The following is a 24,851-nucleotide window of genomic DNA, read 5'->3' on the forward strand; positions in this document are numbered from 1 at the left end:
AAACTGACAGTTGCAGGCTGAAATATCTACCCCTCTGCTTGTACCTTTTCTCTATCAGGCCATATTTCTCCGATTCATTTAGTCAGTTCCACATCTCACCTTCTCATCCCACTGGAAGTCAGGGGTGACTGTGAGCTCCACCTTCAGCGTGGACCTTGTGATGGGCTGTAAGTGGACAGAAAGATCCAGCTTTGGAAAGAGATGCACATACTTATGAATAGTCTTTCCCATCTTAGGCATCCGGATTAGCTCTCCTGCAAAGAGACATGAAGTAGCCTATTACTATAAGACACCAACTAGTGCATATACCACATATAGAGCCTAGCACAAGGTCGTACAATCAAAATCCAGTGTAAATTACTGCCCTAGGTTCTTGAGGCATGTCAGGGTTGGATTCTATAGCACATTGTTGCTCAATTCTGCAGGTACTTTAGACAGGTCCTTGGGAAGAGACGATGTTTTGCCTTGTACCATCAATCCCTACCAGTGCCTGAACATAGCCTTTTGGCACTACAGATCATGCTTTTTCTTCTGTTTGTGTGGCAAGTTAAATATGTCCAACAGACTGGTAGATGGGGGGGGGGGGGGGGGGGACCCTGGGGAGAGAAAACATCTGTGCACAGTCAGTAGGCCCTATTTAGGTTTTTCTGAACTTAAGAGAGTAACTGTATGGGTAACATCAGGGATGATGTTACCCACACATGCGGGAACACATCCCCTGCTTGCCCACAGAGAAAAATCGGGCTGGGGGAGAAGGCATATGTAATGAGGTGGGGAGTTAGAGCTGGGTCATGTGTGTAAGGGAGTACAAGACCGAGGCTGACGCATGGTTTGAGGGTTACAGCAGGAGGCATGTAAATACATATCATGGCAGAAAACATGAACAATCTTTGGGGGGGGGGGGGGGGGGGTGTTCTTACCTATCTCATTGTGGTTCAGGTCATAGAGTCGCTCAAATGGAAAGTTTTTCTTTTCTATTTTCTTTACAACTTCCTCAGGAAGTTTCCGGAATTGACGTAATGGGCACATGGACTGCCACCTATAGAGACAAAGAAAAGCTAACATAAAACATCAGAAAAAAGCAGTGTCAGGGTGAGAAGCCATGACATTTGCTGAAATGTCAGGGCAGAATAGAATGGAGGACAGAGTCGAACTGGGACCACAGTAATGGCTAATTTCATAAGATAAAGCAGAAACAGGTTCAAGGATGGGTCAGAGAAGGGGTAAGACAAAGATGGTACAGAGATTGAGATAGGCAGGAGATGGTACAAAGCCTGATAAGATTTTTATAGAAATGGTTTCTCTTACATTCTCTTGTCAATCATTTTGCACAAGTTCAAGGTTTTGTCTGTTAGCTGTGCCCATCCCCGGTTGAGGACAATCTCAAAGATTGCTCGCATGAGGCGTCCTGCAGACTGAAAGCAGAGAGATTAAATGCTATTATGAGAGAGAGTCACATCTAAGTTCTGTTTGCTCTGTCATCCTAGAAATAATAAGTCTAGATATTGAGTGTGCAATGGTTTCACCAAACTGCCCCAGAAGTGAATTTGGTGGCTATCCAGTGCAAATGTATTAGATTCACTAGGAAAATCTTCAGCCTTCCACCTCCTCCAATTAACTTTTATGTTCTTTGGTCCCTCCAATTATGACCATCCTAACACTATCCCATCCCGAAAAATCTGGGTAAAAGGGCTATTTTAAAACTGCCCACCCGCTGCTGATAAAAGTACCTCCCGTTTCCTTGAATCTGTGTGGTTGTCAGGACCTATTTTGTTTTGGCTACAGGTGAGCTCTTTGGTGTCTCCCAAAAGCTGCAGCCCCAAGTGATTACCTAATCCTGTTTAATAGTTGTGATCACCCTGCAGCTACGCATTGTCCTGCTCACTTGTATAAGCACACAATATAATTGCTGCTTTAGGTACTCTGAGACTGAAGTCTGAATGCTCAGTACAGAATTTCTCTGCTCACCTTTCAGATGCAATGTATTCACATATGCTTAGAATGCTTTTTCTTATACACATATGGCTGGCTCCACACTGTTACCAAGGGAAACACCGTTTTGTGATATTACAAGATGATTAAGTGTGGACCCAATTAAACTCAGCTGAAGCACCCATGTCTTAAAGAGTGTGTGTGTGTGTGTGTGTGTGTCTGGGTAGAAGTGTGCAAGGGGACAGATACAGTGCAAAGGGGAGGGAGAAGCACGTAAGAGCATGTATAGTGGGTGAGGGGGTATGCATGATATCTGTTGTAGGGAAGGGGGAGAAGAGTGCAAGAGAGAAGGAAAGGGTGGAGAACAGTATGTGTGTTAGGTGAGGGGGGACAATGCAAGAGTGGGAGGGTGTGTGTGGGGTAGTTCAACAGATATGTAGGGTGAGGATGTGTGTGTGTGTTATGGAATGTTGCAGATATGTAGTGAGTGAGGAATGGTCTCAAAGATGTATGGTGGGTGAGGGAGGATGTGTGCAACATATGAAGAGAAATATACTGAGTGACAGGGCTATGTGGGTTGTGTCGTGAGAAAGGTATGGAAAAAGTCTATTTGTTATTTTCATTTCCTTGAACTTCCTAGACCATTCTAGAAGGACCATAATTTTTTGCAACAACCTCACTGTATTAAAGTGGTGGTACAGATGAGATGCTTACCAGTATCCTAATATCAAAGCAGTTGAATGGAGCCAACAACAACATTAAAACAGTACAACATTAAATGGAAAAAAAAGTAACACAACCCATCTTAAGCTTTCACTAGAGGCAACAGAAGGAGAAGGGGCAGTATAAGGAGACTCAAGAGAAACAGAAGTCAGAATAGCTTTGACATCCCAGGAATATTCTAGTCTGGGTTAGGAGGATTCAATGAAAGAAAATAGAACAATGATACTTACCTGTAGCTGGTGTTCTCCGAGGACAGCTGGTCGAATATTCTCACATTTGGGTGACGTCACCCAAAGAAGCTCAGTGCAAACGCTGACTTGCGAGTAATGTAGAAGCTTCTAGCAGTGTCCCACCACGCATGCATGGGTGCCTTTGTGCCCAACATGCGAGTGTGGGTCCTCCAGTCAGGTGAAAAAGTAAAAAGCAGATAACATACCACCAAATTCAAATCCTAGAGGAGGTGGGAGGGTATGTGAGAATAACTGGCCTACTGTCCTTACGGAACACCAGCTACAGGTAAGGATCTTTGCTTTTTCCAAGGACAAGCAGGCCTTCCTATTCTCACAACTGGGAATCCCTAGGTCATGGAACACCTGGCACCCACCTGGGGGTAACCCTGTGGCCACTTAGAGGGTCTGTCCCCAGCACTGCTCAAGCCCTCCTGCACCTGTGCATATGCTCTATATTGACACCCTCGTCCCACTGACTGGGTCTCACTTGCTTCTGGGCGAGTCTCCCGCTATCAATTTATTCCCCAGTGATTTCTAAGCCACTGGGGCCTCACTCTCAGAGGTCTCACAGTTCCTAGAAAGCACTCACAGACCCAAAACACAAACCACCAGGAATCTTAGTCAGTCCAAGACATCAGATCTAATTGGTTTATTATTGCAGAAACAGAATAGTGAATGATATAAAACAGTTGGAAAAACAACAAGCAATAACAGGTAACTGAATAAGGAACAATATTAAAACTAATCTAAACACTTTGTCACTACTGTGGCAGCACCTGGGGAAGTTCAGGAAAATAACTGCTCACAGGTCTTGAACAGGGTCTCAAGGAAGAGATGTTTACCCTCTAAACTCCCTAGCTGAGTGTGGGGAAAATTCAGGTCCCCCTGGCTGGATTTGAACTCCAGGGCCAATCAGAGCACCAACTTTGAAAGTATCTGGCCAATGGCACTGCAGGTTGCCTTTCCACAGGGCTTAAACTGAAAAGAAAACTGCCTTCCCTGCAACAGCTTTAAAACAAAGAACCACCACCAACTGATGGCCAAACAAGAGAAATACATGTTATGAAATTATTAATACAATTCAAAGGCTTGAAAATCCCCTGTTTTGCCACACTGTAGCTACTGGGGTCACAGAAAACAAGAAAGCTGGGATAATTGAGTCTCGAAACGTTGAGACTAAAACTCCAGTCAACCTGAAGCTATATATCTGCTAGCTGTAGACGCAGCCTGGAACAGAACAAAAAACAGGGCCTAGGAGGGACGAGTTGGATTTTAGACACCGAACAAATTCTGCAGAACTGCTTGTCCAAACCGACTGTCATGTCAGGTATCCTGATCAAGACAGTCGTGGGGATGTGAAAGTGTGGACAGAAAACCACGTTGCAGCCTTGCAAATCGCCTCTAAGGAGGCTGCTCTCAAGTGGGCTACCGACACAGCCATGGCCCTGACATTGTGAGCCGTGACATGTCCCTCAAGAATCAGCCCAGCCTGAGCATAAGCAAAGGAGATACAATCAGCTATCCAATTTGAAAGTGTGCGTTTGCCGATGGCCACTCCCATCCTGTTGGGGTCAAAAGAAATAAAAAGCAGGGTGGACTGTCTATGGGCTTGAGTCCACTCTAGGTAAAAGGCTAACGTTCGCTTGCAGTCTAAAGTATGCAGCACACTTAGGACAGAACTTAGGATGCATGCGGAAAACTATTCGGTTGTGATGAAACTTTGAATATGGTGCATGAGCTACCAGGGAGTGGAGCTCACTGACTCTGCAAGTCGAAGTGACTGCCACCAACTTTCCAGATCATATATTTCAGATGACAGCAATGCAGAGGCTCAAAAGGAATTTTCATCAGCTGGGTGAGGACTATGTTGAGATCCCATGAGAATGGGTTTGGCAGGGGGTTTTGTCAGCAACAAACCTCTCATGAAGCAAACAACTAAAGGCTGTACCCCCCTTCTCGTTGACATAAAATATCACAACCTGGTTGTCTGTTTGAATAAGAAGAATTTAGTTCTGGAGTCAATCTCCGAAAGCCTTTAAAGCGTTCGAAATGGCCTGGTGCTCGAGTAGATTGATGTGGAACTGAAGTGAGCAAACCACTGGTCCCAAGTGTGAAGCCCACCTACGTAAGCTCCCCAACCCAGGTTGGATGTAACCGTGGTCAATACCTTCTGGGGCGGTGGAATTTGGAATGGAAGTCCCAGGGTCAAATTGGACCAGACTGTCTACCAGAGAAAAGCGTGAACCAACTCTGGGGGAAAGCGAATGACATCTGTTAGGTTCCCCATCGCCTGAGACCTTTGGGAAGCTAAGGTCCACTGGGCCACTCTCAACAGGAGACATGCCATGGGAGTGACATGCACTGTTGAGGCCATGTGGCCCATCAATCTCAACATTTGTTAAGCTGAAACCTGCTGGCTGCTGCGGACCTATGAGGCAATACTAAGGTATCCGCACTCACCTGGGGAAGGGAGGCCTGAGCCAGCACTGTATCAAACAGGGCTCCTAAGTATTCCAATTGGCAAACTGGATGTAGGTGGGACTTGGGGTAGTTGATGACAAACCCCAGTAGCTCCAGTACCTGAACAGTTACTGTAAAACGAAGAAGATCCCTAGGGGTCCTCGTATTACGAAAAAACCCACAATGTTTTTAGATAGTAAAAAATGTTTAGATAAATGGTGTCTTATTTTAAACAAATGTGCTTTAGATCTAATGATTTTAATAGCAGAAACGGCAAAAGAGAAAAGCACGATTTTAAGAGAGAATTGTAATGATAAAATTAGTTTTCTCAAAAAAAAAAACAACCCAGTTTCTTAGAACCTGGTCCAATATAGACGCCTATTTTTTGACTCTTCTCTGGGTTTAGTTGATAATAGTTCTCATTTTTTTGCCTGTTCCTTCATTTCATATCTACACCTCCATTTTAAACATATGATAGATATAATTTTCTTTAAACATTTACACTCTTTACCTTAACCTCCATATTGAATACAAACTATATAGTTAGCACCTTTATAGTGATTCAATTTAACATTCACTCTATAGTAAACACAACATTTTCATGTATAAAAAAATATATGGTGGGTACTATACATACAGCGAATGATACATACCTGTAGCAGGTGTTCTCCGAGGACAGCAGGCTGATTGTTCTCACGACTGGGTTGACGTCCACGGCAGCCCCCACCAACCGGAACAAAACTTTGCGGGCGGTCTTGCACGCAGGGCACGCCCACCGCGCATGCGCAGCCGTCTTCCCGCCCGTGCGCGACCGTTCCCGCCAGTTGAATGACAAGCAAAAGATGAAAACGCAACTCCAAAGGGGAGGAGGGAGGGTAGGTGAGAACAATCAGCCTGCTGTCCTCGGAGAACACCTGCTACAGGTATGTATCATTCGCTTTCTCCGAGGACAAGCAGGCTGCTTGTTCTCACGACTGGGGTATCCCTAGCTCTCAGGCTCACTCAAAACAAGAACCCAGGTTAATTGAACCTCGCAACGGCGAGGGCATAACAGAAATTGACCTACGAAGAACAACTAACTCAGAGTTCACCTGACCAGAATAAATTCGGGTCCTGGAGGGTGGAGTTGGATTTAAACCCCAAACAGATTCTGCAGCACCGACTGCCCGAACCGACTGTCGCGTCGGGTATCCTGCTGGAGGCAGTAATGTGATGTGAATGTGTGGACAGATGACCACGTCGCAGCCTTGCAAATCTCTTCAATAGTGGCTGACTTCAAGTGAGCCACCGACGCTGCCATGGCTCTGACACTATGAGCCATGACATGACCCTCAACAGTCAGCCCAGCCTGCGCGTAAGTGAAGGAAATGCAATCTGCTAGCCAATTGGAGATGGTGCGTTTCCCGACAGCGACCCCTTTCCTATTGGGGTCGAAAGAAACAAACAATTGGGCGGACTGTCTGTAGGGCTGTGTCCGCTCCAAGTAGAAGGCCAATGCTCTTTTGCAGTCCAATGTGTGCAACTGACGTTCAGCAGGGCGGGTATGCGGTCTGGGAAAGGCAAGACAATTGACTGGTTGAGATGGAACTCCGACACCACCTTTGGCAGGAACTAAGGGTGAGTACGGAGCACTACTCTGTTATGGTGAAATTTTGTATATGGAGCATGAGCTACCAGGGCCTGAAGCTCACTGACCCTACGAGCTGAAGTAACTGCCACCAAGAAAATGACCTTCCAGGTCAAGTACTTCAGATGGCAGGTATTCAGTGGCTCAAAAGGAGGCTTCATCAGCTGGGTGAGGACAACGTTGAAATCCCATGACACTGCTGGAGGCTTGACAGGGGGCCTTGACAAAAGCAAGCCTCTCATGAATCGAACGACTAAAGGCTCTCCAGAGATGGCTTTACCCTCTACACGATAATGGTAAGCACTAATCGCACTAAGGTGATTCCTTACTGAGTTGGTCTTGAGGCCAGACTCTGATAAGTGCAGAAGGTATTCAAACAGGTTCTGTGCAGGACAAGAACGAGGTTCTAGGGCCTTGCTCTCACACCAAACGACAAACCTCCTCCACTTGAAAAAGTAACTCTTTTTAGTGGAATCCTTCCTAGAGGCAAGCAAGACACGGGAGACACCCTCAGACAGACCCAACGAAGCGAAGTCTACGCCCTCAACATCCAGGCCGTGAGAGCCAGAGACTGAAGGTTGGGGTGCAGAAGCGCTCCGTCGTTCTGCGAAATGAGAGTCGGAAAACACTCCAATCTCCACGGTTCTTCGGAGGACAACTCCAGAAGAAGAGGGAACCAGATCTGACGGGGCCAAAAGGGCGCTATCAGAATCATGGTGCCGTGGTCTTGCTTGAGCTTCAGTAAGGTCTTCCCCACCAAAGGTATGGGAGGATAAGCATACAGGAGGCCGGTCCCCCAATGGAGGAGAAAGGCATCCGATGCTAGCCTGCCGTGTGTCCGTAGTTTGGAACAGATCAGAGGCAGCTTGTGGTTGGTCTGAGAGGCGAAAAGGTCCACCGAGGGGGTGCCCCACTCTCGGAAGATCTTGCGTACCACTCTGGAATGGAGCGACCACTCGTGCGGTTGCATGACTCTGCTCAGTCTGTCGGCCAGACTGTTGTTTACGCCTGCCAGGTATGTGGCTTGGAGGAGCATGTCGAACTGGCAGGCCCAACGCCACATCCCGACGGCTTCCTGACACAGGGGGTGAGATCCGGTGCCCCCCTGCTTGTTGATGTAATACATTGCAACCTGATTGTCTGTCCGAATTTGGATAATTTGACAGGACAGCCGATCTCTGAAAGCCTTCAGTGCGTTCCAGACCGCTCGGAGCTCCAGGAGGTTGATCTGAAGATCCTTCTCCATGAGGGACCACAGTCCTTGGGTGTGAAGCCCATCGACATGAGCCCCCCAGCCCAGGAGAGACGCATCCGTCGTTAGCACTTTCGTGGGCTGTGGAATTTGGAATGGGCGTCCCAAGGTCAAATTGGTCCGAATGGTCCACCAGTGCAGTGAATTGCGGCAGCTGGTGGAGAGGCGGATGACATCTTCTAGATTCCCAGTGGCTTGATATCACTGGGAAGCTAGGGTCCATTGAGCAGATCTCATGTGAAGACGAGCCATGGGAGTCACATGAACTGTAGAGGCCATATGACCCAGAAGTCTCAACATCTGCCGAGCTGTGATCTGCTGAGACGCTCTGGTCTGGGAAGCCAGGGACAGGAGGTTGTTGGCCCTCGCTTCTGGAAGGAAGGCCTGAGCCATCTGAGTATTCAGCAGAGCTCCTATGAATTCCAGAGATTGGGCAGGCTGGAGATGGGACTTTGGGTAATTTATCACAAACCCCAGCAGCTCCAGGAGGCGAATAGTGCACTGCATGGACCGGAGAGCTCCCGCCTCCGAGGTGTTCTAGACCAGCCAATCATCGAGATATGGGAACACGTGCACTCCCAGCTTGCGTAGATACGCCGCTACCACCACGAGGCACTTCGTAAACCCCCTTGGGGCAGAGGCAAGCCCAAAGGGCAGCACACAATACTGAAAGTGCCGTGTGCCCAGGCGGAATCTGAGATACTGTCTGTGAGCTGGCAGTATCGGGATGTGAGTGTATGCGTCCTTTAAATCCAGGGAACATAGCCAATCGTTTTTCTGAATCATGGGCAGAAGGGTGCCCAAGGAAAGCATCCTGAACTTTTCTTTGACCAGGAATTTGTTCAGGCCTCTCAGGTCTAGGATGGGACGCATCCCCCCTGTTTTCTTTTCCACAAGGAAGTACCTGGAATAGAATCCCTGCCCTTCCTGCCAGGGTGGTACGGGCTCGACCGCATTGGCGCTGAGAAGGGCGGAGAGTTCCTCTGCAAGTACCTGCTTGTGATGGAAGCTGAAGGATTGAGCTCCCAGAGGACAATTTGGTGGAAGGGAGGCCAAATTCAGGGCGTATCCGCACCGCACTATTTGGAGAACCCACTGGTCGGAGGTTATGAGAGGCCACCTTAGGTGAAAAAATTTTAACCTCCTCCCGACCGGCAGATCATCCGGTACGGACACTTTGAGGGCGGCTATGTTCCCATGGATCCAGTCAAAAGCCCGTCCCCGGCTTTTGCTGTGGAGGCGCAGGGGGCTGCTTAGGCGCACGTTGTTGACGAGAACGAGCGCGCTGGGACTGTCCCTGTGTCTGACGAGGCCTTCGGGCCGGCTGGGTGTACCTACGCTTGTTAAAGGCGTAGGTCGCAGCCTGCCTGGCCCAGGAAAAACGTCCACCTGCTGAGGTGGATGCTGAAGGCGCCCGGTGGGAGAGCTTGTCGAGGGTGGTTTCCCGCTGATGCAGTTGGTCCACCAGCTGCTCGACCTTCTCACCAAAAATATTATCCCCCCGGCAAGGGACGTCGGCCAGTCTCTGCTGGGGGCGGTTGTCCAGGTCAGAGGCACGCAGCCATGAGAGCCTGCGCACCACTATACCTTGGGCCGCAGCCCGAGATGCCACGTCACAGGTGTCATATATACCCCTGGACAGGAACTTTCTGCACGCCTTCAGCTGCCTGACCACCTCCTGAAAAGGCCTGGACTGCTCCGGCGGGAGCTTGTCAACCAGGTCCGCCAGTTGCTTCACATTATTCCACATGTGGATGCTCATGTAGAGCTGGTAAGACTGGATGCGGGTCACGAGCATGGAAGATTGGTAGGCCTTCCTCCCAAACGAGTCCAGAGTGCGAGACTCCCGCCCTGGGAGCGCCGAGGCGGTATCCCTCGAACTCCGTACCCTCTTGAGAGCAGAGTCCACGACCGCCGAGTCATGAGGCAATTGGGGCCGCATTAACTCTGGGTCCGAATGGATTCTGTATTGGGACTCTGCTTTCTTGGGGATGGTGGGATTAGATAATGGTCTCAACCAGTTCCGAAGCAGTGTCTCTTTGAGGACATTGTGCAACGGCACCGTGGAGGACTCTCTAGGTGGTGATGGATAGTCGAGGACCTCGAGCATCTCAGCCCTCGGCTCATCCACAGAGACCACAGGAAAGGGAATGCAAATAGACATGTCCCTGACGAAGGAGGCAAAGGAGAGGCTCTCAGGTGGCGAGAGCTTTCTCTCTGGTGAAGGAGTGGGGTCGGAGGGAAGGCCCACAGACTCCTCTGAAGAGAAATATCTGGGGTCCTCCTCCTCCCCCCACGAGGCCTCTTCCTCAGTGTCAGACATGAGCTCATGCAGCTCAGTCCTCAACCGGGCCCGGCTCGACGTCAAGGCACCGAGACCTCGGTGGCGTCGTCGAGCGGTGGACTCCCGCACCGGCGGGGATGAAGCTCCCTCCATCGACGTCGACGGGGACTCCACCTGCGTGGCGGTCGAGACCGGCGCCGCAAGCGGCGTCGGAGGCCTCGGCACCGGGCTAGAGCACGGGCGCAAGCACCCCCGGCGCCGGCACAGTCTGGCGCTTCAGCCCTTCCAGAATCCCCGGAAGTATGGCTCGGAGGCACTCGTCCAGGCCCGCTGTCGGGAAAGGCGAGGGGGCCGGTAGAGGTGTCGGTGCCGGAAGCTGTTCGGGTCCAGGAGACTGCACCGAAGTGCTGGCACCCTGACGTGGTGGTACCTCTACTACAGAGGGGGACCTCTCCTCTCGACGCTGCCGCTTCCTCGGCGTCGACTCATCCCTGGCGCCGGGAGCCGGATGCGTCGTGGGCGACCGATGACGGTACTTCTTTGCCTTTTTGCGGTGCCCGTCATCGGCGCTCGGTGGAACCGACGAGGAGGAAGTCGATCCCCCTCGGCCTCGAGGGATCGGGTCCGACAGGGTTCGGTCCCGAGGGCCCTGGGTAGAGGGAGTGACCGGGGCCGATTGCCCACGCGGCCTCTCACCCCTGCCTTCACCGGAGGACCGGCGGGCCGACGGGACCTGTGCTCCTGGGGTCGATGCCGTCGGTGCCGATTTCGTGGACATCAATACCGGTACCGAAGAACCGGCCGTCGATACCGATGCCGTCGAAGTCGAGGGGCCGGCGCAAGTTCCAAAAAGACGGTCCCGAAGAACTTGCCTCGCTACCTGTGTCCGTTTCCGGAGACCGAGACACAAAGTACACGTCTTGGTATCGTGCTCCGGCCCGAGGCACTGGAGGCACCAAGCGTGAGTGTCGGTCTGCGAGATATGCCGGCCGCACCGACCACACTTTTTAAATCCACTCGGGACCTTCGAGGACATCAACGGAAAAATCGCGTCCGTGAAGTTAAAGTCGTCGATGGTGGCGGTAAAAATCACATCTCAAAAACAAATCGACCGCGCGGCCAGAAGGCCGCAACGCGACGCCCCCGCTAAGAGACGAGGGAAAAACAAAGTTAGCGTTTTTTTTTTCAAGAAAACCAAAAAGGAAAACGACGAATCAACGAAAAAGGAGAAAATTCGCGGCGAAAGCACAATCCGGTTTCCGGGGCTGACAGAGAGAGAGACGAACGCGGCTCTCTCCAGCGCGGAAAAAGAAAGACTGAGCGGGAACGGTCGCACACGGGCGGGAAGACGGCCGCGCATGCGCGGTGGGCGTGCCCTGCGTGCGGGACCGCCCGCAAAGTTTTGTTCCGGTTGGTGGGGGCTGCCGTGGACGTCAACCCAGTCGTGAGAACAAGCAGCCTGCTTGTCCTCGGAGAAGTTTTAGGTACAGAGGACCTGTTGGATTGTATTTTATACATTTTTTATTTCACGTGCACTTGCTATTTAGGAAATTTACTCTTTATAATAAGTCAGCCTTGTTACTCCATTTTTGTGACCCATTTGTGTTTTTTATGCTTGTATACAACACCATTGTATCTTATACAAATAATATTTTATTCACAACTTTTATTTTACATCATTTTTTATCCTATGAATTGTTCTATTAGTCAATTTATGTAACACATATATATACTTTTTTAATTATGAGTTTTATAGTTATTCATGTATATCTGTTGCATATAATATTTGTATTATACGTCCATATGCTGTTATTTTATACATTTATTTGTGGATAAATATTGATTTGTTTGTTTATATATAAAAAAAAGTATTATTTCTGTTGATGTTTTTGATATCTATGTTTTTAATTCCTATACATTTTTATTACAAAGATATGTTTTTCTATCTATGGTATTAGGCATTCTTTATTTGTTTTTGTGTTTTTATAAATCTTATGTTTTAGTCTCCTGAAGAAGGTGCGAGCTAGCGCCGAACCACAGCTGTGTTGGGTCATTGTCACTTCGCTTGCAATAAAGAATTGTTTCTTTATAGACGTCTCCTCCAGTTTTTAGAAGAGCCTACCTTTCCTACTTCTTGCTTCTGCAACCTTTTATGTAGGAACCAGTGTACCTCCACCCCTTTGGGGTGGTTTTCTTTGCTCGTTTGCCTGAATACTTAGGTACATGGACTCTGTTGCTCCTTCCTGAGATGTGCTCTTGACCAGCTAATCATCCAGGTAAGGAAACATATACACTCCCAGACTGTGTATATACGCTGCGACTACTGCCAGACACTTGATGAAAATTCTGGGGGCAGGTGCCAGGGCAAATGGCAAAATGTGATACTGAAATGACGTTTCCCCACATGAAATCTGAGATACTTCCTGTGACATGGAAGTATTAAAATGTGGGTATAGGCATCCTTTTAAACCCAGAAAGTATAGCCAATCATTTTCTGAATTACGAGGGAGAACGGTACCCAGGGAAATCATCCTGAACTTTTCCTTGACTAGAAATCTGTTCAGGGCCCTTAGGTCTAGGATGGGCTGGAATTCCCCCCCCCCCCCCCCTTTTTTTTTTAAGCACAGGCCAAGTACCTGGAATACAATCCCTTCCCCTGGTGACACAGGTTCAATTGCTCAGGCCTACTGAAGGGCAGAGATCTACTCTACTAGTACCTGCTTGTATTGAGCGTGCACCCAAGACTATATGAAGAGCCTACTGGTTGGAGGTTACAAGGAGCCATCTGTGTTAGTAAAAAGTGAGCCTCCTTCTGACAAACAAGCGGTGCAGGACGGATACTCTGATCGGCTATGCTCTGCTAAAGCCAGTCAAATGCCCGTGCTCTGCTTTAATTGGGGAGCAGGCTGTGACACTGGGCCTGAGTTGCCTGAGCAAAGAAAGCAGGAGGTGGGAACCTACACCTTTGAGAGTAGCAGGATTGCCTCCTAGGCGGCTGGAAAGTCTTCTTGTTGAAGACGACACAAATGGAAGATACAGAGACAGAGTGTGGATGGTGTCCATATGTTTCTTAATGAGGTCAGTGACCTTGTCCACCTTCTCTCTAAACAAATCATCCCCTTGACACTGCACATCCGCCAATCTCTCGAAACAGTGGTTCAAGGTCAGAGGCATGCAGCCAGAAGAGTCTATGCATCCCCTCACCCATGCCAAAGAGTCTGGACGCAACATCAAAAGTATCATAGGCTCCACTGACCAGATAATGCCTACACTCCATCTGCTTGATGGCCAGCTGGTGAAGCTCTGCAGCCTGCTCCGTAGGGAGAGAGACTACTAGAGTCAGTGTACTGTTCATTAAAGACTCATGTACAGCCGTTAGGACTGGATGTGGGCAACGAGCATCAAGGCCTAAAATATCTTCCTCTCAAACAAATCCAAGGTCCTGGCCTCTCGTCCCAGGGTGCCAAGGCATGAGACAGAGAACTACTGGCGCGTTTGAGAGCAGATTCGACAACCATTGAGCGGTGTGGCAGCTGTGCCCTCTCGAATCCGGGAGCCTTCTAGATAACAATATTGCATGTCCACCTTCTTGGGTGTGACCTGCACTGAGGGGCAAGACTCCCAGTTCTTCAACAGTGCGTCTTTATGGGTACGGTAAAATGGCACAGTGACCCCTTCTATTAGGAGGAGACTTATAGTGCAGAACAGACAACATTTCTGCCCTAGGCTCCTCCTCTGTCTCTACTTAAACAGGACAGCCACAATCATCACATTACATAAGTACATACAGTGGGGGAAATAAGTATTTGATCCCTTGCTGATTTTGTAAGTTTGCCCACTGACAAAGACATGAGCAGCCCATAATTGAAGGGTAGGTTATTGGTAACAGTGAGAGATAGCACATCACAAATTAAATCCGGAAAATCACATTGTGGAAAGTATATGAATTTATTTGCATTCTGCAGAGGGAAATAAGTATTTGATCCCCCACCAACCAGTAAGAGATCTGGCCCCTACAGACCAGGTAGATGCTCCAAATCAACTCGTTACCTGCATGACAGACAGCTGTCGGCAATGGTCACCTCTATGAAAGACACCTGTCCACAGACTCAGTGAATCAGTCAGACTCTAACCTCTACAAAATGGCCAAGAGCAAGGAGCTGTCTAAGGATGTCAGGGACAAGATCATACACCTGCACAAGGCTGGAATGGGCTACAAAACCATCAGTAAGACGCTGGGGCGAGAAGGAGACAACTGTTGGTGCCATAGTAAGAAAATGGAAGAAGTACAAAATGACTGTCAATCGACAAAGATCTGGGGCTCCACGCAAAATCTCACCTCGTGGGGTATCCTTGATCATGAGAAAGGTTAGAAATCAGCCTACAACTACAAGGGGGGAACTTGTCAATGATCTCAAGGCAGCTGGGACCACTGTCACCACGAAAACCATTGGTAACACATTACGACATAACGGATTGCAATCCTGCAGTGCCCGCAAGGTCCCCCTGCTCCGGAAGGCACATGTGACGGCCCGTCTGAAGTTTGCCAGTGAACACCTGGATGATGCCGAGAGTGATTGGGAGAAGGTGCTGTGGTCAGATGAGACAAAAATTGAGCTCTTTGGCATGAACTCAACTCGCCGTGTTTGGAGGAAGAGAAATGCTGCCTATGACCCAAAGAACACCGTCCCCACTGTCAAGCATGGAGGTGGAAATGTTATGTTTTGGGGGTGTTTCTCTGCTAAGGGCACAGGACTACTTCACCGCATCAATGGGAGAATGGATGGGGCCATGTACCGTACAATTCTGAGTGACAAGCTCCTTCCCTCCGCCAGGGCCTTAAAAATGGGTCGTGGCTGGGTCTTCCAGCACGACAATGACCCAAAACATACAGCCAAGGCAACAAAGGAGTGGCTCAGGAAGAAGCACATTAGGGTCATGGAGTGGCCTAGCCAGTCACCAGACCTTAATCCCATTGAAAACTTATGGAGGGAGCTGAAGCTGCGAGTTGCCAAGCGACAGCCCAGAACTCTTAATGATTTAGAGATGATCTGCAAAGAGGAGTGGACCAAAATTCCTCCTGACATGTGTGCAAACCTCATCATCAACTACAGAAGACGTCTGACCGCTGTGCTTGCCAACAAGGGTTTTGCCACCAAGTATTAGGTCTTGTTTGCCAGAGGGATTAAATACTTATTTCCCTCTGCAGAATGCAAATAAATTCATATACTTTCCACAATGTGATTTTCCGGATTTAATTTGTGATGTGCTATCTCTCACTGTTACCAATAACCTACCCTTCAATTATGGGCTGCTCATGTCTTTGTCAGTGGGCAAACTTACAAAATCAGCAAGGGATCAAATACTTATTTCCCCCACTGTACGTATTGCCATACTGAGACAGACCAAGGGTCCATCAAGCCCAGTACCCCATTTCCAACAGTGGCCAATCCAGATCACAAGTTCCTGGGAAGATCACAAAACAGTAAAATATATTTTATGCTGCTTATCCTAGAAATAAGCAGTGGATTTTCCCCAACTCCATTTTAATAATGGATTATGGACTTTTCTTTTAGGAAGATAGCCAAACCTTTTTAAAACCCTGCTAAGCTAACTGCAACTAATTCCAGAGTTTAATAACACATTGAATGAAGAAATATCTTCTCCGATTCGTTTTAAATTTTGTACTTTGTAGGTTCATTGCATGCCCCCGTCCTAATATTTTTGAAAGAGTAAAGAAGTGATTCACATCTACCTGTTCCACTCCACTCATTATTTTATATACCTCTACCATATCTCCTGTCAGCCATCTTTTCTCCAAGCTGAAGAGCCCTAGCCATTTCAGCCTTTCCTCATAGGGACCCTCAATCAGTTCGATCTGCTTCATTTCTTTCTTTTTTGGATGATATTTACCTCTGTCAATTAGTTAAATCTCCTACTCATGTAGTAGGTCACATACTAGAGCTTATCTTATTACAAGTTGATTCCATTAACACACTAGTTTTCAGGTTTATACAAACGTTATCTTTACCCTGGATGGACCACTTTCTGCTACTTTCTACTTTTCAGTTTCATACGCCTTCTCAACTGCCAGACCAGAAACGTTCCTCACCTTTTCCCCCAATTTGTGTAACGAGACCCAGCCGCTACTGAACAGCTAAATTCTTTGTTTCCAGGGGCGTAGCCAGACAGCAGAATTTGGGTGGGCCTAGGCAAGAAGTGGATGGGCACCAAGTGTTCTCCCCCCTCCCCTCCCAAACCAAAAGAGTATCTCAGCTGGTGGGAAAATGCTTCTCTCCAATTTGGCAGTCTGCAGCAGACATGCGCTAAAAACTGAGCATGCGCAGGTGCCAGTATCATGGAGAGCAGCATTTTTATTACCACCAGGGAAGTCTTCAGCTGGCGGAGTTTGGGATCCCCACCAGCTACTGCTAAATGTGTGCTAATGTTGGGTGGGCCCAGGCCCACCTGTGGCTATGCCACTGTTTGTTTCCAGTTGACTTTTTAAATAAGTCATTAGAAGAGGCTGTTACATGCTGGGAGTCAACATTAGAGCCAATCTATAGACCTCAGGAAAATACGGATACTGTTATTATTAACCACACTTATTCTAGAAAATCTCCCTGGTTTCACAGTGGTCTGTTAATACTGAAGCGTCAACCATGAATGGCAGAACGCCTTTGGCAAAAGGATTGTGAAAATCATTCAGCAAACAATTATTCAAGGATCTCTGGCTTCGCTATAATTCAGAACTTAAAACTGCCCCCCCCCCCAAAATTTGTCAAAACTATTAATAATTCTTCTAAGCTGGTTAAGACGTTATAAAAAATATTTCTGACCTTACTCGGTATGATCAAGTAATGGTTTTAATTTTCCTTCATCAGATATACTGGCCAAGTATTTTTTATCGAAAATCTCTAATTTGCAATCGTCATTAAATCTCTGCGCAATTGCTCAATTATCTTCTACCACTGAAACTTTAAATTCTACCACTGGTTCTGAGCAATGGATTGATTTTATTGTTCCTTCGCTTATTGTTTTTGAAAGAATAGTCATTAATGTTCATCTTACTACTTCCTCATTGGATTCTATCCCTTCTAGTTGATTAAAGATCCCTCGGCATGGATTGCTACCATTAGCTTTTCACTTGGTAACTAAGTTTAACAACTGGAACTGTTCCCCAACTGTGGCAAGAGGCAGTCAAGCCTATTCTTAAAAATTCTTTGTTTGCTCCATTAGACCCCCCCAAAATATTGTCCAATTTCGAATCTATGTATTCTCTCAAAACTTACACAAAAGGTAGCATCTGATCAATTGGTCTTGCATGTAACATACATAGTAGCATAGTGAATGATGGCCGATAAAGACCTCTATGGTCCATCTAGTCTGCCCAACAAGATGAACTCATTTTACATGGTATGCAATACTTTATCAGACGGGCTTTAGAGCCAAACACAGTACAGAAACAGTGACTGTACTGCTTAACGAACGTCACACTATTCAAGAAAGGAGAGAAATTGTTCTCATCTCTCTGAACTTGTCGGCTGCATTCGACCTCGTGGATCACTTATTACTCTTGGTACGTCTTCAATCAATTCATCTGGTCAGTACTACTCTGGCTTGGCTTAAATCTTTTCATACAGGCAGAGTTTTCTCAGTATCAACACCTAACAATGCATCTTCTGATTATAAGCTGACTTGCAGGGTTCCTCAGGGGTCAGTGCTCTCACCATTACTATTTGTGACAGAATAGTGTATTTAAGCCTGTAAAACTGCCTTATTTCCTGAAATGTATTTCTCTAGTTTGGCCAGAAGGTGGTGCATGTTTATGCTTTGAAGCTGCTGCAGATCCAAGGTTTTTTTTTTTTTTATTTAAGCCTTTTGGAAAGAGAGTCTGCAGTATACTGTCAAACTTGTTGTTCTGGGCTCTGATTGGCCTAGGACCTCCATTTCATTTGGATTGCACTGGTTCTTGCCCCAATCTTAGCCAGGAAGAAAAAAAAAATACAGTAGGATCTATTTGCTGAGGCTCTGTGAACAATTATATATCCTGATCTTCCTAGGTACTTTTTAGAAAGTAAACAAATGATTAGATAGTTTTATAATTAATCCATATTTCAGTTACCTGTCATTGTTTGTTGATTGCACTTTTTATGTTTCACTGTTCAATTTTAAGACAATAAACAATTTTCAGTTTTTTTGACTCTGCTGTCTGGATTGATAAAGAACCCTGGTGGTTTGTGAGTTGGATCTGTGAGTGCTTTCTGGGAACTGTGGGACCACTGGGAGTGTGGCCTTCAGTAACCTAGAAATCACTGGGGGCAATTTGAGAGTGGGAGACACGCCTAGAGCGGTTGGGACCCAGTCGGTGGGAGGAAGGTGCTGTGCAGAGCACAAGCAGACCTGAGCTGTGCTGGGGATAGGCCCTCTAAGTGGCCACGGGGTAACCCCAGGCGGGTGGCTACATGTTTCATGACAGACCTTTAGTCCTTTATTTAACATTTTTCTCAGTCCTCTAGCAACACTGCTTCAAGATTACAACATCCGTTTCTTTATTTATGCAGATGATATCTTGTGAATATATCCTACATCACCATTTTCAATAGATATAGAACCTCTTCAAATGGCACTCTTCATGATCTGCTTGGTTAGTTTCACATAAACTTGTACTCAATCCTGCAAAAATGACTGCATGTTGGATTACTGGTTCTTTTAGTACACCATCAATGCCATCAAGTCTTTTTAACCATCAAATTATTCCAGTGAATTCATTTCATTATTTAGAAGTATATATCAATTCCAAACTTTCATTTAGTAAACAAATTTCTAATGTCATAAAATCTGGGTTTTTCTGGTTGTGTCGTTTGCGCTCAATCTGAAACTACTTGGATTTAAATTCATTACATACTATGATCTATGCCTTTGTTATCTCTCGTCTGGGTTATTATAATACGGTATATGCAGGCCTGCCTAAATTTCCATTACGTCTTCTTCAGACTCTCCAAAGCTCAGCAATCCGTATGATGTTTAAGGCCAAACGGTTTGATCCTGTTACTCCTTTATTTCTTATGCTTCACTGGTTACCTGTCTCTTATTGCATCTGGTATAAAATTCTATTACTTACTTTTGAAACACTATACTCTTGTAGGCCTGCATATCTTTCCTCTCTAATTATCCCTTATACCTCCTCTTGTTTACTTTGTTCAGTCGATGCTGATCGTCTGGTACTCCCATCCCCTAAGCAAGCTCATGAGTCAACACGGAATTTTGCATTTTACTTTTTAGCACCATCACTATGGAATAACCTACCTTCAATTATTTATTTATTTATTGTTCACTTATATCCCACATTTTCCCACTCATGCAGGCACAATGTGGCTTACAAATATTAAATAAAATACAGAATAGGAAAACTTAGTAGAATATACAAGGAGTATGCAGGGGGAGAAGCATCTAACTGGGTGAACTAGCAGGGTAGGAGCCAGGGAGGGTGCATCAAGCAGCGGTAATTATCAGGTTAAAACTTTCACTTACGAAATTAAAAAATCAACAACTCAAAACTCACTTTTTCCACTTAGCTTTTACATTTAGAACTTCCTAGCTACCCATTCTGCTGGTGACACAAGTATCCTCATGGCCTGAAGGGGAGGCCCTTGCAGTAACTGCATCACCTCCTCTCAGAGCATGATTCGGAACTGCTCATCAAAGGTGGGTATTGGCAAATCCAAGGGATCAGGAGAAGGGGCAGTCTGAGAAGGCGTTGGTGCTGAACCGGCAGCAGGGACCGGGCTGCTCAATGACTTGTGCACCAGCACCTCTAAGGAAGGGGGGGGGGGGGGGTACTTCTCCTGGCGCTGGCATTTCTTGGATCAAATGTCCTGGTGCTCTCTGCACTGTACACTGAGTGTTTATGCTTCTTGGGCTTCCCCCCCGATGCATAGAACTCCAATCCCAAGGTGCCTAAGAAGACGCCACCGAACCTGTAAGTGTCCTCGGTGTCAGGTCCGATGCCAACGGTCCCGGGTCCTGTATCAGCACCCGGTGTAGAGACAGGTGGAGATCTCCTCGAAGCCAGTGCACTTCCAGTGGATGCTAAAGTCTGAACAGCCATGGACGTTGATGCCACGGGTGCCAAAGTCGATGTTCTGGCCTTCAAGGAGCCAAAACAGTTGCTCTTTATCACAACCAGAGGGGTCAGGATCTGGCTCAAGGTACCCAATGCATCAATTGTGCAGGTCTGTGGAAAAAATTACCCATCTACACTGCATGCAACTCTTGAAGCCACTAGGGGTCTTCTGTGACATTTAAAAAATAAATTTTATTCAGTCAAATTAAACTCCTCAATCTTGAACTCTCAAAAAGGGTCAGCATTCAAACTGAGGTCAGAGTTGCAGCCTAAACTGGGTAGCCACACACCCTCAAAAAAGAACACTTAAAAAGAGTTGAAAAAAATCTGCAACAAATAAAAAGGGGAAGAGGGGAAAAAAAATATATATATATGAAAATTACCCGCATGAGAAAGCACTTCTAAAAACTGAAAAGCAGTGTGAAGAGAGCACACGCAAATGCGTCCTCTCAGCTCCGCGGAAATAAGAAGACTAGAGGACCTGTGCATGCACTATGGGTCACTGCTAGAAGCTTCTACATTATTCACTAGTCAACGTCCACACCAGACCTCCGTCGGATGGCGTCACCCAGATGCGAGAATAAGAAGGCCTGCTTGTCCTCTGAGAAAATTTCTTTTTATCACCCTGCTAGACCAGTCCAGATGCATAGAAGGCACCCAACCCTTTCTTAATGCAGGCAGAAGACAAGACTGTTCTGAAAACACCTGCCTCAAGGTGGACAATTCATAAACTGGAAGCTGTCTCTTCATTACCAGGGCTGCTGAACACGATGTTGGCCTTTCTAAACAAAGCCATCTTCAGGATCTCAAACTGAATGTGCATTTAGACACACGTCCTAAGTCTGGCTCTGGGATTTTATTTATTGGGATTTATTAACTGCCTTTATGAAGAGATTCACCCAAGGCGGTGTAACATAAAACTTACAAATAATCAAGAATAAACATAAATACAATAAATGAGGTAAACTTGAAAACAGTAAATTGAAACCTAGTAGAAGGCCTTTATAAAGAGATTACTGTAGTACCAGGAAAAGAAGTCTGATGCAGAAGCCCCAAAATCAAAATCAGTGGTCTGTAATTTGCTACCTTCTCTAACCTGAGTACAGAGACTATGAAAAAAATGAAAACTTTGCTCAAGTATACAGATGCACTCAAGGGCAGGGTACCAGGCCATCATCAGGTTCCTGGTAAGACTCACTATTCTGGATAACAGAATAAGAAACTTCCTGCAGTCCCCAGAAGTGGTAGAGTGACTTTTGTACAGCAAAAAAGCCGATGCGGGACACAGGCTAAGCTCAGCCCAGGACTATCCAAAGAACAGGGCAGAAAATCCAGGGTTCTATCTGCTCTGAGGACAAGGATTTGGGCAGAGGCTGGGAAACTGAAGCCTCCCCCACTCCCTAAGGAGAAAGGAGAGGAAAGACTGCCTGTGGAGGTCCTTAATTCAGAAAGTGCTGAAAAGAACGTGAGGAGATTGGTGGAGGCCACAGATAAAGAAATGGAACACGATTAGGTGTAGAAGGCATTGTGCAGCTCTTAAAGGTTGATCTAGATGTTGAAACCAGGCCCCTACTACAAACAGTCCCAGGGGCTAAGATTAAACTTTTGAACAGTGTGCTACCCTGAATTTATAAATATATTGATTTAGCATGGTTTGTAAGCAATAAATAAATTATTGAAGAGTTTTCAAGTAAAGTATAACTGACAGTGTGGTTTATACTATTAGTACATTTAGACAGTTATTTAACAAATATAGCCCATTGCATTAGGTTGTTAACACTGAATTTATAAATGGGAAGGGGGGATTGGGGGGTGGGGAGACAGAACAGCATGCTTCCATCTGCTAGTAAGATGAAATATCCCCTAGATCTGGAGTGGTCTAGCAGAATAAGGAATTTTATACTTACATTGGTTCATATCGCACAACTGACCAATTCCAACTGGTTCATTTCTACCCAGACTCCTTTGAGCACACAGTCACACAAAGAATTCCAGCACTGTATCTTCCAAATAGGAGATGAGAACAAAGCCACTCACCTGTGTTACATAAACCATGTCTGCCATCAGAGCAAAACCTTCCAGCTTCAACTGAGAGATGAAGGCCTGAAGTAGCACATTAATCTACAGGAAGAGAGACAGCCCCACAGTGATTATATGAAATTCTTATGCAATGAGACCTGAAGAGCTATGCAAAGGCTGGGTAACACTGAAGTAGGTGTTAAGAACAGAAGTAAGAAATACAATGCTGTAGCCCTGAAATCACTGCAACATTATGGAAGCAATGCATGGCACATCTCAAATTGTTACAGCGTTTGCATGTCTTAGGAATACAGATAAGGCTATTGGCACATCAGTGGGAAATATCCTAGCAGTAAGCAGTGGACTCCTTTTATGCTACCCCATGGAAAGAGAGAAAGAAGGGCTGTCCTAGGAATGCAGGAAAAATAATGCTGTTCATGTTAGCTTAGTAAGACAGAAGAGAAGGGAAGTGTTGGCAGAGTTACTTTGGCACTGGGTTCTTCGATGCTCTCTTTCACAGGTATTGGGACTCTCTCCAGCAGCTTTTGCAGTTCCAGCTTCTCCTCCTGTCACAAAAGAAAAGACAGAGATTGGTCAACTTACTCAGAAGAAACTAAACTCCATACATCTGACATCCACCATCCCCTGGATTCAACACAGGCATTTGCTTTTACTCAAAACCAGCTAGTGTCTCCTCCACATGTATACACAAGCATACCCAAAATCTTGCAATATCTAAAGATACACCATGATTATTACTAAGTATAACAGCGAGGACAAGAAAGGAATAGAGAACAAATAGACAGAAAGCATGTGTGAATTCTACAGGAAGAGATGGAGAAATTAGGTCTTACTTGCTAATTCTTTCCTTTAAGGCACTCCAAATTGGTCCAGACTGTTGAGTTATGCACACCTACCAGAATATGGAGACTCAGAACACCTCAGAACAAGATACCTAAGCAGTTCCTTGTCTGCCAGTGTGTTGAATAGCAAAGCAGATAACCCTTGGGACTCTCAAGTGGGTGATACCTTGACTCATCAGGCATATACATACATCCATAAAAACGATTGCTTAAAGCACTCAGTTTCCATAAACAAAAACTATGTACTTAATAAATAGCCACACCAACAGAATTCTCCCATACCTGCTTCTGAGGCACTGAAACTTCCACATTCCCCCTTTCACAGCTTGACAGGGAAGGCTCTTGACATGTCTGGAGTGCCTAAAGGAAAATTAGCAGGCAATAGCCATCAAGAAAGCTATCTTTTGCATAAGATCTTTCAAGGAGGCCTTCCAGTGAGGCTCAACAAGAGGATTCTGCAGAGCCCAAAGGAAAAAATTAAGGTTCCACTCTGGACACTACGTACAAAAGGGAGACCGCAAGAATTTAACGATATTCAGATGAGATGTAAGAGACTGCTTCTGTAGTTGGCCCCTGAAACAGGCAACTTTAACTTTTAGAGAATCCGACGCCAATCCCTTCTGAAGGCCTGGAAAAACACTAGGATGTGGGTGGTCTGAGCAGAGAAGGGAGAAAGTCTGCGCTCAGAACACCACCCCCCTCGAACATCCCCCACACCTTCGCGTATGCCATGGATGTAGAGTATTTCCAAACCTGAAACAAGGTAGCAATGACCTAATCAAAATAACTTTTTCGTCTCAACCGAGCCCTTTCAAGGTAAAATTATGTATCATACCTGATAAGTTTCTTTCCCTTAATCATAGCCGATCAATCCATAGACTGGTGGGTTGTGTCCATCTACCAGCAGGTGGAGATAGAGAGCAATCCTTTTGCCTCCCTATATGTGGTCATGTGCTTCCGGAAATTCCCGAGTATGTCGATATCAAAGCTCCATCCGCAGGACTCAGCACTTAGAGAATTACACCCACAAAGGGACACTCTGCCCAGCGCACCACCGCCGGGGCGGTGGGCGGGAAACCACACCCACCGACGCGGGGGGAACTGGCTTATCCTGCTACCGCAACCGCAGGAGGAGCTGGCTTACCCTAACGCCGCCGAAGCGGGAGGGGTACAAAGCTACCCTACAGCCGCACGAAGCGGGAGGGAGCGCCGGCATAATTTAGTTATCAATCCAGCCACCGCCGAAATGGGGGAAGAGCAGCTCACTGTAACACAAAATCGTCTCAACTCGAAGAGACTCCAATTGGAAGAACTTGAACACGAAGTCCTTGTGAA

The 24,851-nt window shown here is 46.6% G+C and overlaps 1 protein-coding gene across 1 annotated transcript in view; it reads right to left on the reverse strand.

Annotated features, from left to right (window-relative positions):
* Positions 1–24,851, reverse strand: part of SNRNP200 (small nuclear ribonucleoprotein U5 subunit 200) — a 231,109-nt gene that overhangs the window by 101,487 nt on the left and 104,771 nt on the right. Inside the window, 5 exon segments of the mRNA XM_030201646.1 lie at positions 100–254; positions 921–1,039; positions 1,309–1,415; positions 22,672–22,755; positions 23,139–23,219. Coding sequence (XP_030057506.1) covers positions 100–254; positions 921–1,039; positions 1,309–1,415; positions 22,672–22,755; positions 23,139–23,219 — 546 coding nt within the window.

This window comes from Microcaecilia unicolor, chromosome 4 (assembly GCF_901765095.1).
Source record: "Microcaecilia unicolor chromosome 4, aMicUni1.1, whole genome shotgun sequence".
In the NCBI taxonomy this organism is placed as follows: Eukaryota; Metazoa; Chordata; class Amphibia; order Gymnophiona; family Siphonopidae; genus Microcaecilia; species Microcaecilia unicolor.